The sequence below is a fragment of the Hibiscus syriacus genome, unplaced genomic scaffold (genome assembly GCF_006381635.1).
Source record: "Hibiscus syriacus cultivar Baekdansim isolate YM2019G1 unplaced genomic scaffold, ASM638163v2 tig00111008_pilon, whole genome shotgun sequence".
In the NCBI taxonomy this organism is placed as follows: Eukaryota; Viridiplantae; Streptophyta; class Magnoliopsida; order Malvales; family Malvaceae; genus Hibiscus; species Hibiscus syriacus.
The window spans coordinates 1,981,180-1,993,741 of record NW_024062951.1 but is presented as its reverse complement, the minus strand read 5'-3'; the positions used below and the strand labels follow the sequence as shown (position 1 = coordinate 1,993,741).

General features: G+C 32.6%; 1 protein-coding gene and 2 pseudogenes across 1 annotated transcript; 1 reads left to right on the top strand and 2 right to left on the bottom strand.

The window, feature by feature from the left end:
- Positions 1 to 594: 594 nt before the first annotated feature.
- LOC120149764 (peptide methionine sulfoxide reductase B1, chloroplastic-like) lies at positions 595 to 2,461 on the top strand. The gene is made up of 5 exons (XM_039162472.1): positions 595 to 769; positions 1,612 to 1,747; positions 1,995 to 2,060; positions 2,139 to 2,336; positions 2,432 to 2,461. Exons 1-5 carry the CDS (start codon positions 727 to 729, stop codon positions 2,457 to 2,459), a joined length of 471 nt encoding a protein of 156 aa, XP_039018403.1. The 5' UTR covers positions 595 to 726; the 3' UTR covers positions 2,460 to 2,461.
- A 3,073-nt stretch (positions 2,462 to 5,534) lies between these two features.
- On the bottom strand, positions 5,535 to 6,605 carry LOC120149600 (annotated as a pseudogene).
- A 4,612-nt stretch (positions 6,606 to 11,217) lies between these two features.
- On the bottom strand, positions 11,218 to 12,328 carry LOC120149659 (annotated as a pseudogene).
- Positions 12,329 to 12,562: the final 234 nt, after the last annotated feature.

Sequence of the window (12,562 nt, the reverse complement as noted above, 5' to 3'; positions counted from 1 at the left end):
GAAATGAGCATCCAAAGTGTGATGTTGATCTATATCAATGTTCGAAACAACATTTGGATTGTTGTGATCATGTCAACACTATTGATTCAAAGCTCCTTTCAATTATATTTTAGGTTTTTTATTATATAAAGTTATCACGTGATTTTAATAGTAAATATGAATATTAATCTTTTTAGAAATTTTGAGTTTAAGTAATTATACCTATAAAATATATATGTTTTATCAATTAATTAAAAAAAATTAAATAAATATTATCTTATAATTATCTTAAACTATTTTAAATAAAAATTGACCATAAAAACTCCTTATAATGCTTAAATATTAGGTACTTGTGTAAAATAGGAAGTACCAACTAATGTTTGTGATTTTCAATAATAAATTTCAGAATCTAATAATGTATGATATATCAAGCGATGAACGTGGAGAGTTCATGTCCTCTTGTTGCACCTCTTTCATGTCAATCGGCCACGTACTCGGTTTACTTGTTTCCACCGTTGGATATATATTTCCATTTCCCAAAATCAGACCACCAAAAACATTCGAACGAATACCAACGATTTGACTCTTTCGAGAATCTGCCTTATATGTTTGTTAAGCAACAATGGCCGTTGGCAGCCTAAGCATAGGAATCTATATTCCTTTGAGAACCCAAATCCTTTTCAGTCCAAAATTAAAGGCTTTTAGTGTTGTTAGCAAACCCGGAAAGTTTCCTTCTTGGTTCGATCAATGGGTTCTTCTGCTTCTTCCCACACGCCCGACAACGTTCAAGGTATTTACTTTTATTTGGTTATTATCAGAATTGAAACTTCAATATTTTACCTTCTTCTTTGCGCTTTCTTTGGATATTGTGATGTATAAGCAACTGTTAGAGGAACTGTAAGTCCTAGAAGGCTTAATTCTTGATTTGGGTTGAGTCTGTCTTCCATTAAAGGTGTTTAAGAACTTGTCATTGATTATGTTGAGGCTTAATTCAGAGTTCAGAATTAACCATGGCTGATAGTGAAGGATTCCTGTCAGCAGTGACGGACGAATAATGTGATATTTGGGGACGAAGTTTTAAAATTTTAGAGTGAGGCGAATTTATTAAGTTCTAAAATAAATTATTAATTAAAAATATTTAAAATATATACTAATTTAAAATTTTTAAGATTTACTATTTCTACTCGCCTCCTTCTGTTCATCCTTGTCTGTCAGTATCTCTGCTTGGTGTGGATGTTTGATAAAATTTTGACAAGCATCATCTTTTGCTTGGCTTAGGTTGAAATATCCATATGATCTTTACACAACGTTCCATGGATATAAATTTTATGTTATGAGCTAATTTTTAAAATTTTAAGAGGAGGTTGAATTTATAAAATTTTAAGAAACGAAAATATATTATCAATAAAAAATATCTAAAATATGTAATAATTTGAAATTTTCAGGACGGCCCCTAGATCCATCCCTGGTTCCTTTCTCCTTTTATATATCTTCAACTCTGAAACAGCTAAAATAATGTTAAATCACCTTCCAGGGGGTTATTAGGATGAATGAGTTTTCTAATTCTTTTCTGTCAAAACCCAGCATTTTTTCTTTTCTTGCAAAAAATCTGAATTGAGCTTGGTCCTTCAGATATTGATGGTCCATCCCGTACAGAGGCCGCTGCAGTTAACTATGCTTCTTTAAGTAACGAAGAATGGAAGAAGAGGCTAACACCTGAGCAATTCTATGTTACTCGACAAAAAGGGACCGAAAGAGCTTTCACTGGGTATGCTCTGTGTCTGTTCATAGAATATGTGCTGCTTTTCAGGTTCAACTTCTGATCTGCTTTTTTGGTTGCAAAAACAACAGTGTCGAAATGGACCTGGATAAATCATTTTGATTGGAGGTGCTAAAATACTTGGTTGTTGCTCTTGATTGTTTTCGATCCTTGTCTGCATTGAACTGGCTGTTGTCAATGTGCTCTTCATTCTTCTTCTACTAGTTTATTATGTTTGCACCTTTTTTATGTGCAGGGAATACTGGAACACAAAAACACCAGGAACTTATCACTGCATATGTTGTGACACGCCTCTTTTCGAGTAAGTCATAATTGCAGACAAATATCAATTCAACCTATGACATCCAAACACTTGGTGATCGTGATCCTCTATGCGCAGATCATCGACTAAGTTTGAGAGTGGAACTGGCTGGCCATCATATTATCAACCTGTAGGAAAGAATGTGCAGCTAAAGTCAGATTGGTCGATAGTCTTTATGCCTCGCACAGAAGTTCTTTGCGCTACTTGCGGTGCTCATCTTGGCCATGTCTTCGATGACGGTCCTCCACCAACGGGGAAGCGATACTGCATCAACAGGTAAAACCATTTTCTTTAAATGTCGGGTTCCATCCAAGAGTTCAATGCTGCTCAAATCATTTTGTGGGTTTGAGGTTTGACTTTGCACTTTGCAGTGCTTCCTTGAGACTGAAACCGGAGTAAAAGAAACAGAAGCAATGTTGGAGTAGTAGGAGATGAGACACTGTGATTGACAAAACTCAAATACTTGGTTTGATTGGCTTTGGTGTATCATTTTGAAGTAATAAATAGCGTTGAGGACGGTGTAGGATTGAGTTTTAAACCTATGATTTGTATTTATAGCAACAATAGCTAGCTTATAATGTTATATTTTTCTTAGATAATCTGGATTCAAATGGTTGCGTGTTTGCTGGTGCGCCTGTATTGTTAAATTGTCACCTGACATCATTAAATTATGGCAGTCATACCGATAATAATAATGATAAGAGTTGATTTAACCTGACGTCATTAAATTATAACAAAACTATTAATTTATGTAAATTAGGTCCTTTCGTAATTAAAATCGTTAATTAGCTATAAACCTATCATATCTATGGTTGTAGTTGATCTTAGTTTAAACCAAATTAAAACAATGGTTAATTTTAGATTAAAACTAAAAAAAGCGAATCAAACAGACTGGAAAAAAAGAACAAAGCAAAGAACTTTCTTGATTATTTCATTTTTATAAATGTTTTTTCTTCTTAGTTATAAAATCTTGTTGCTCATACTCATTATGCATCATATGAAAGTTGCTACGCATTTTGAAGATGAAACTGCATAACTTTAATAACGAGATCAACAGGTTATTGAGCAATCCAGAAAGCATTATTATTTTTATGTGGTTCCAATTTCTAATGTAAATCCAAAATTAACCATTGGCTTCGGTGGCTCAAGCCTTTGAAATTCTGGGTTCTAGTAAGTGTATTTATAGGGTGTGTACATTTTCAATGGTTAAAAAAACTATGAACATGTCCTACCTCAGGTAGAAAGATATTACATGAGATAACATGAATATCTTTGACCATCATTGTTGATGTATCAAATAATATATTTTTATTTATTCTACTTTGATTCTTTCGTTTAATCAAACTAGCTTTCAAGATTCCAATGGTCAAATATTAAGTTTGACTGAAAATGTAGGTTTTTGGTCAACAAAAAACAGGAATAATCAATATTACCATATTTGACTACAAGTAATTGTTTGGACTAAAAGAATTAGTCAAAGAGAGCTGCTTGACCTTTATCTAAAAGCAGCCAACACGAAAGTTTTACGGTGCTGCAACCTTAATATACGGCTAAATAAAAAAGATATCGGTTTTATTTTTTTTAAATATTTCCGGTAAAAATGTACCTAAAACATTATTTTTTTACTGGTTTTGTTATTATTGGGCGCTTTACCGGTTTTGTTAACATATCCGGTAAAACGTTACCTAAAACATTATTTTTTCTACCGGTTTTGTTATTATTGGACACTTTACCGGAAATGTTAAAAAAATAATGTTTTAAGTAGAAATAATAATGTTTTATGTAATTTTTTACCAGAAATGTTAAAAAAATAATAACAAAATCGTTAGTGTCTTTCCTTATCTGTATATAAAGACTGTCGCACGGTATAACTTCCCCAGCAAACACATAATCTAATCTTCATGTTTACTTTCGTTGTCTACCTTCTACAACAAAAGTATTCCTATATTTTTAATATATATATATAGGAATATTGTTTCTTTATACTTAACTTATTCTTCCTTGTTTCGAGTTCTAACACCCTAGACTAATTGAAACAAATACTCCTCTCTTATATTAAAAAAGTTTAAATCAATCCTTAAACTATCAATATTACTTCATTTTGATCCTTTTGTTAATATATTGTTAAAAATATTGATAAAAAATTAATATGTTTTTAAAGGTATTGAGAATTGAAACCGTGACCTAAATATTTCTCAGGACCTTTATAAACACATTATTTTTGAAAAGGTTATGAGTTCAAGTCTCAAGGCCTTCAAAAACATGTTAATCTTTTTAAGAAGATTAAGACTTAATTCCCAAGATTAAAAGGATCAAAACGGAATGCCACTGATAGTTTAACGACTAATATATAATATTTTAAAGTTTAAGAACCAATTTAAAATGGATTCTTAATTTGGAGTCTAATATAGAATATTTTAGAGTTTAGAGATCCATTTAGAATAGATTCATAGTTTAAGGATCTCTTGTGTAAATAATTCTTTAACTTTGGGTGTATAAGTTTTGTGTAAAAAGATTGGAATTTGACTAAAAATGGATTGGAAAACTTTACATTTTCTAATTACACGAGAAAAATTCGACAACCATACACTTTATTAGAAAAACATTAAAATGTTATTAACGGATTGGTTAAAGTGGTAAGTAACTTAATATCAATTAATTAAGTTTCGAATTTAAGTTTTTGTGTATGTAAAAAAATTCACATAGACAAATTCATCTACCAAAAAATAAATGCATGATACGAATCAATCCGAAGTAATCTGATTAAAATCATGAAACCGAGAATGAAAGAAAAAAACATTGAAATGCTTGTTAACAACTTTAATGGTCTGCTATGCTTTGCAGTAAGCAGTAACTAGAGTGTCAGTTACGCTTAATTCTATGTAATTAGAACATTTTTGAATTTTTTGTATTGAAATTATCAAGTTGTTTTAGTGATAGAAACGAACGTTGCTATTTTTAAAGGTTTTGAGTTTGAATAGTTATGTTTATAAGATTTGTATATATTATTAATTAATTAAGATAATTATGAATAAATACTACATTATAATCATTTCCAACTATTCAAAAGAAACTCTATATTCTTTTAAAATATATATAATTTTTATTTAATATTTAGCATATGCGAATTTATGTTATTATCATTATATATTTTCCCATTAAAAAAATTAAGTATAATCAATTTCACATATCTTTTCACATTTACATTATATTTTATATTTAAATTTAATATAATATATAAATTACCTAATATGTAGAATAAAAGAATAAAAAACTTTTATAAATTTTTCCGAACCAAGCGATCTCTGTGGTAAAGTAATTGTTATTATTTCTTGAGGTATCGGATTCGAGTACCCTGAATACCGTTCAATGTCAAATGATTGAAAGTTATATTTGAATAGATATTGAAATTTGAATATTAATATTAGTGCATAAATAGAAGTTATATTAGAATGAAATTCAAGAGGGGGAAGAAGTACAGAGTAATGTTGGTGAACACAAATATTTACATAAGAAAGGGATCGAGAGCCAATTCTACAACTGATTTGAGCTGTTCCCAGTCGGCATTTGTGAAGAAATCATTTTCCGGATAGTTAGAGAAGCATGAAGATGGTAAGGATGCCATAGATTGCTCTCCATGCCAGCTTCCATTATTCATCACGGCTGCCTTGTCAACTTCATGGTTTTGAACAATTAGAGAGCCGAAAGTAATGTAATTTTCACGACTGCTGGATTCCACACTGCAACTTTGGGAGCTGTGTATGCCATTGCCATTGCCAGTCGAAGAACGTTTAGCAGCGACTCGTCCCCAGTTGGGTGTGTTCTTTCTGCAATCTACGTACCGCTTGAAGATTCGACATATTGTCCATACTTCCTGCGATTCCATGACATAATTGGAAACCCTTTAACACTAGTTTATGATATATTTGTTTCAAGGGCCAAGGCTTTACTTACAGCATCTTGTGCACTAGATTTGGGATTGGGAATGCGAAACTCGTGCATCATCCACTATGTTTTGGTTCCCTTTCCTGCACTTCCTCGGTAGTAAACTAACGTTTTCTTTAGCCCGATGCACTTGGCTTCACCTCCAACAGAATAAACAGCCTTGTCGATGCCCGTTGCTTTCCAGAACCCAGACCCCGTCACTCGGTTCGGTCTTACGCTGTTCCGATACTTTTTTCCTCGTCTGCAGAAGAAATACGATTCGTTTTCGTCACCCACCGTGTTGGCCTCTGCATATAAAACGAACTATTAACATGTCGAAATTCATATAAATACGAACGATCGAGATCAATAGACAGAAGGAAACGTACTTGGAAGATCCCAAGGATCATATTTGTAGATATCGATATGTTTGATGAGGTGCTCTATGGGGAGGGATTTGTTGTCGACTTTTCGTCGAAGATAAAACCCTACGAGCTCTTCATCTGTTGGGTGGAATCGGAAACCTGGAAGTTGAACATCTTCGTCGTTGATAATACTAGTGCCTTGGACCATGTTCATCTCTTAATTCTGTTTTTTTTTTCTCTCTTCCTTCTATGATTATTATCACTTTAATTTCTCTCTGTACCTTTGAACACAAGCGAACCTTAAATAAGGAAAATGTTAATTTGGAGTCAATTGAATGCTGGTAGTTGAGGTCAAGTCAAAGTATGGACTCTTTCGCATCAAACCCCAAATCAGCTTTGAAACTGTCTTTATTTTATAGAATTTGTTAAATAATAGTTTTGGTGAATTTATTTATATTTTAATTTATCTAACGCGGTTGGTTTAACTGATAACCAACTTGATATCAATTAAACACTTCTCGAGTTCAAGGCTTTATGTATACATAAAATTCTTGTTGGGAGACTCGTACACCAAAATTATATGTACGACACAAATAGATTCATATTAATCTAAGTAAAATCTTAAAAAAAATGTGGGTAATAAAAGAATATTTATATTATAATTTGATAAATTAATTCAAAAGGTTGGATTCCTTTCAATTGAATGATGTGGACTCTTTTTACGGATATCTTTTCCAACTTATCTTGCTTATATGGTGTTAATTATTTTGACAAATGACATTATAGAAGTAGAAACATGGGTGGAGATGATTGGCCCTAATTTTTCTTCGTAAAGAGCAGGAGCACATGTAAGTGTTACAACTTGATGACAAGATGAGCTATTTTCAGTAATAAAAAGTCAAACGTAACTTTTGTTTCCGAAGTTTGAACGTCATCTAAGTTGGATGTCTCCTTATCCAAAATAAACCAAAAAAGAATATTATCTCACATATATATATTCTTAATTACAATATATTATATATTCATAATTTTAAATTATATCTTTTTTTTTTTACTTTTCAAAGTCACTCAAGAAGATATATATATATATTAAATAATTTATGATAATTACAAGATAATAAATAGGTTCAGAACTTTCTAAAATAATAAATATACATGAGAGAGATATAAAATAGGACCTATTTATGTTCAACATTAATGGCTTGAGACCATTTTAAAGGTTCTTGCAGTTCAATTCTAGTTATAGTCCCTATTAAGCATAAGAATTTAATTTAATCCTTTTTTTATCCTAAATAGAAAATTATAATTTAGCCCATTATAAATAAATAATTAAATTTAACACATCTTTTGCTTTAATCCAAATTTAATTTTTTTTATCTGACCTCCCAACAGAACACTCTTGATTTCATCCCTAATTGCAACAACCTAGAAATTATGGGTTTTGTATATTAAATTCTCACACTGATATTGTAAAAGTAAAATTTAATTTTTATCTTCCGAAGAGATGGATGCAAACTATGAGTAAAATGTCAAAGAAGTGAAATAAAAGATGGACCATTGCTCAGTCAAATATAAAGTTATTAAACAAATCAAAATCTTAAATGCAAAACAAAAAGGATTAATATCTAAATAAGTGTTCAAATTATACATTTTTTCTTAAATATGTGTCTATAGTATTTTTTAGACCATCCAGGTGTCTAACGTTACAAATGTTACCACTTTAGGTGTCCGGGCCGTCAACAGCGTTAATTTCCTCCGTTAAGTGACACATGTCACAATATGATAATTTTAAAATTTTTGTATAGAATTAAAAAAATAAAATTATATATATTTTAAAAAGAAACACATTTCGAAAATAACTCCAAACCTTTGGAAACCTTCATTTCAACTCCTAAACCCACGCCGACCGCCGCCCTTTGCCATCGACGAAGCTTCAATCGACCTCACCTCCCCCCGATGATCAAAACCCCTATGAAATTGTGATTGATCGATGACGAATCGACGTCTTATATCCCATGAACCCTAGGATGAAAATCACAATCCCACACGATTTTGATGGCCAATCGGCGACAACTACGGTGGCGTATAACTAGGGTGATGGTAGGGACTACTTCGAAGACGGTGGTCGTGGTCGAAAAGGGTGTAGATGACGGGTTAGTGTTAGGATTTTGGAATTTTAGGGAATTTGAGAATTTTTTGTAATTTAAAAGAAATCCATATTTTTTTATAAATATAATAATATTTTTAATATTTTAAAAAAAAATAAATTTTAAATTTACTAGATGGTGACATGTGTCACTGAACGAATAAAACTAAAGATTGTTACATCCCAGGAGCCTAAAGTGGTAATGTTTGTAACGTTGGGCACTTGGATGTTCCAAAAAATATTGTAGGCGCCTATTCGAGAAAAAATGTATAGTTTAAGCGCCTATTTCAGTATTAAGCCAAACAAAAATAATCAAACATCCTATTCTAGGTATATATAATCTTGTTTAAGAGGAAGAGGCACCATATTTGATATTTTATTAGGGGGGAATGGATTAAAATAGAAACACAATGATAAAAAAAGTCGTTGACATTTAATTAAATATTTATTTTAGTTTATATATATATATATATATATAAATATTTTGGTTCCCAATGTTTAATTTTGAGAAAAAAAATTATAACCCTAAAAACTTATGCTGTTGTCACGGACCACGAGCCCTTCCAAGGGCGTGACATTGTCAACTTGTTTATAAAAGAGAGAGAATAATGGTTGAAGAGATTAAATGAGATTAATAAGCATAATAATAAAGTGTGAACGGTCATAAGAATTAATTAAAAAATTAAAATGTAATAAACGTTACTTTTGTTTCTGGAACACCAAGAGACGAACTGTACATTTCGTGTCGTTTATGTTGTGCGAGTGCTCACCAAACCCCAAATATGATTGATTTTCACCCCTGCACCTACACACAAGAGGGTTGCACATTCATTAACTGTAAAAATTGGTTCTAGCTTATAAACACCTTTCAAACCTCTATACTCTTTCCATGTGTGATGAAAGTGTTTTAAGCACCAAATACTTTTCAACAATATTTGCGTATTGCTTGTTTTGACTATTAATTTTTCATTCATCACTTAATAATTTTGGGCATATTATACACTGTTTCAAAGGTCTCTTGAAATAGAATATAAAATTATTGTTTTATTATTTAAACCTTCAATTTTACCCATAGATAATAAGCCTCAAAGTTCTAAAATATCAGTTATTTTTCAACAATCCTCACGTGATTAAAATTGATAGATCAACAAAATTCAATGACTTAATGTGGTGATAAAATCTACGTTTGATGTTACATAGGATACATAGACATCAACCCTTAAATCTTGTACTATAAAAGTTGTATTGTTAAATATTTTATGCAATAATACTATCGTATAATCTACATATACATTCAAACATAATTTAGACACATAAAAATTTTATACAATTATTTCTAAAATTATTTTAAACATAATTAATTTTAAAAGTTTTGTTTAATAAAATCCAATGATTTAAAAATCAAGTTTGCAATGAAAATTTTCTCAAATTTTAAAATTATGACATTTTTGTTGTTGTTGATAAACATACAAACTTTTATAAACAGGAAGGTAGAGATTTAATCATGTTCATGATACCAAATGTGAAAATAAATGAGCATAAACGCAATAAAAAATATCAATTATAAATATTTCCGGTAATTGCCTACACCGTATGTTGAAATCTTAGATGTGATTGCACCACTGTTAAATACGTTGAACCACCATTAAATACATCAGACCATCGTCGAACCACCATCAAGAACTTTAGCTTTAACTTGCATGAAGAACTTTAAACATCAAGGATTTTCTAAGTACTCAAAACTTCACTAAATTATGTATTATAATTTCAAATTTCCTTGAATGAAGTTGCTTTGAATCAATTGATCCTTAGGGACCTTGGCTAGATAGTTGTTTATACGAGTGATTCTCCATAAAAACCACCTGCTATATCTTACCATTTATGTACGTCCATGCATAACTCCAAATGAAATGGGAACATGGCTGGACGTTGGGCATGAACCAGCCTTAAGGATTGTTTCAATTAACTGCTTACAACAGTTTCAATTAAAATACTTCCAATCTTCACCTATTTATTTCACCGTTTCATTTAACACGGTCTCATCATCTTCGTCACTGCCAAAATCACTTCGTGTTTCTTTCCACGTTTCACGATCATCGCACGCCCCGACCGACAAGACGCTCGCCTTCTCGATTAGGATTGGAGGCGCTTCAGGTTCCATAAGATTTTGTTGTAGAGGAGCCATGGCAGAGAGAGATAAAGGAAAGGTGGTCTTTTATTTCGAGGAGGATCTCTTGCTAAATATACTGTCAATCTAGTTGATAAGTTCTCCAAAAAGGAAGGCAATTTTACAATGGTTTTGTCTGATGGCTCTCTCATCAAGTCTCTCAAGAAACTGGAAGAACCTCCATATGTACTGGGACTAAAATAGAAGTGATTAGAAAATTTAACTATTGAATTTGTAATTTACCCAAAACAAGGCCTACTGAAATAGATAGTTTGGATAGGCTCAACATGAAATTCAGTCAAAGTCAAAATCCGAAAAATCCTACCAAAAAAGTTGAAAGACCGAAAAAAAAGAATTTACGAACGCGCATTTTTAGCGCGTGTTTCGCAAAAACTTCATCCTCGAAAACCAAAAGATTCATTCAACCCCCAGATTTTGAAAACACTTAAATCATTCATTAAAATGGAGAAAAAAATGCAGATATATCTAAATTCTACAATTCTTTGTACATAAAATCTGAAAAAGAAGCTTTAAAATGTTCCTATTATGCTTAGAACTAAGTTAGATCTCTCATCTGCTACTTTTCATTGATTTCGATCTGTTGTCTTGCTCCTGCTGTTGCCCTTTGCTGCTTCCTCGATTTACACTTTTGTGGGGAAGAAGATGAAAAGAATCCAAACACGGAGGCCGATTTCGAGGATCCTCTCAAGGGGACGACGTTAAGAACTGGGCTCACTCTAACATTAGCTGAATTCGACCTTTCCATACCCCTTCCCTGTTTAAACCTTGGACCGCCATTGAAGCTACTTGGACTGCTTGAGCTTCTTTCCAGGCTTTGGAACATGATTTTCCCCGATGAGTTCATTCTTGGACTATCATTCGTTTGAGTCCCACCATCACCTGCTATTTGACTGTCGGTATCGGACCCTGCTCCTGGTTTTGGCTTAACTATCCTCATTCGACAAGGAGCAAAAGGGTTGGGGCTTGGGTTGTTGTTGAAACTTGCCTTCTCGGTATCAAGTGATAGTCTTGGAACATCTTCATGTTCATGGCTTGAAGATGAAGAAGAAAGAGACAACCTTGACGATGAAGATACAGGGACTGGCTCATAGTTATCTGAGTTTTTCAACAAGGGAAGATTCAATGAGGAATCAGCCGATGACGATTTGGAGCTTCTGTTAAGAAAATGCTTGAGAGATTTCGGGTTATTATCAGATTTGGGAGGTTGATTATTAATGTTTTGGGAAGATTTTTTAAGGCCCAGAAATCCCCTCCACCTACTTGAACTCCTCGGAGCTTTGACGGAAATCCCCGTTTCTACTTGACGGCTGCAAGATTTGGGTGTTTCTTGGGACGAAACAGTCACCGGAGGATGTTGCTTCAGAGACGATAAATGTAAAGGAACGAGCTTACCATCGGAAAATAGCTCATCAGCTGGAAGCATGGTGAGGGGTTCTTCTTCAAGTCTGAACTCAAAGTCACCGGCCGCCGTCTCTTGAATCTCCGGCGGATTAGAAGCAGGAAGAGGAGCCTTGGATGGAAGATCAGTTAACCAACAGGTTGAAGAGTAAGTTGGTGTAGGATGGAAATTATTCTCCGGCGGCGAGAGGCTGATGTTGTTAACACAAGCAGAAGCCATCAGAAAGTTCAACAAAAAAAATATAGGAAAGTAGTCGAAAGAGAAAAATATCAGTTGTTTTGGATTTATTGACTTAAGGGTTTGTGAGAAGAGGTAGGATCTGTCGGTGGAAAACTTCCAACAGAGTGAACTCAAAACTCCATTTATTTAATATTTATCAACCACAATGACTAAGGTTATGTTTGTTTGGTGAAAACAATTTATAGAAAATGTTTTCTGTGTTTGGTTCAAGAAAAATTCTTTAGTCAAAGGAAAATGTTT

Bases quoted from the DNA above. Each gene is read 5' to 3' on its own strand.
- LOC120149764 (XM_039162472.1), top strand. From the start codon at position 727: ATGGGTTCTTCTGCTTCTTCCCACACGCCCGACAACGTTCAAG. The intron at 1,748-1,994 runs GTATGCTCTGTG...TTTTATGTGCAG, and splicing joins ACCGAAAGAGCTTTCACTGG to GGAATACTGGAACACAAAAA. The intron at 2,337-2,431 runs GTAAAACCATTT...TGCACTTTGCAG, and splicing joins AAGCGATACTGCATCAACAG to TGCTTCCTTGAGACTGAAAC.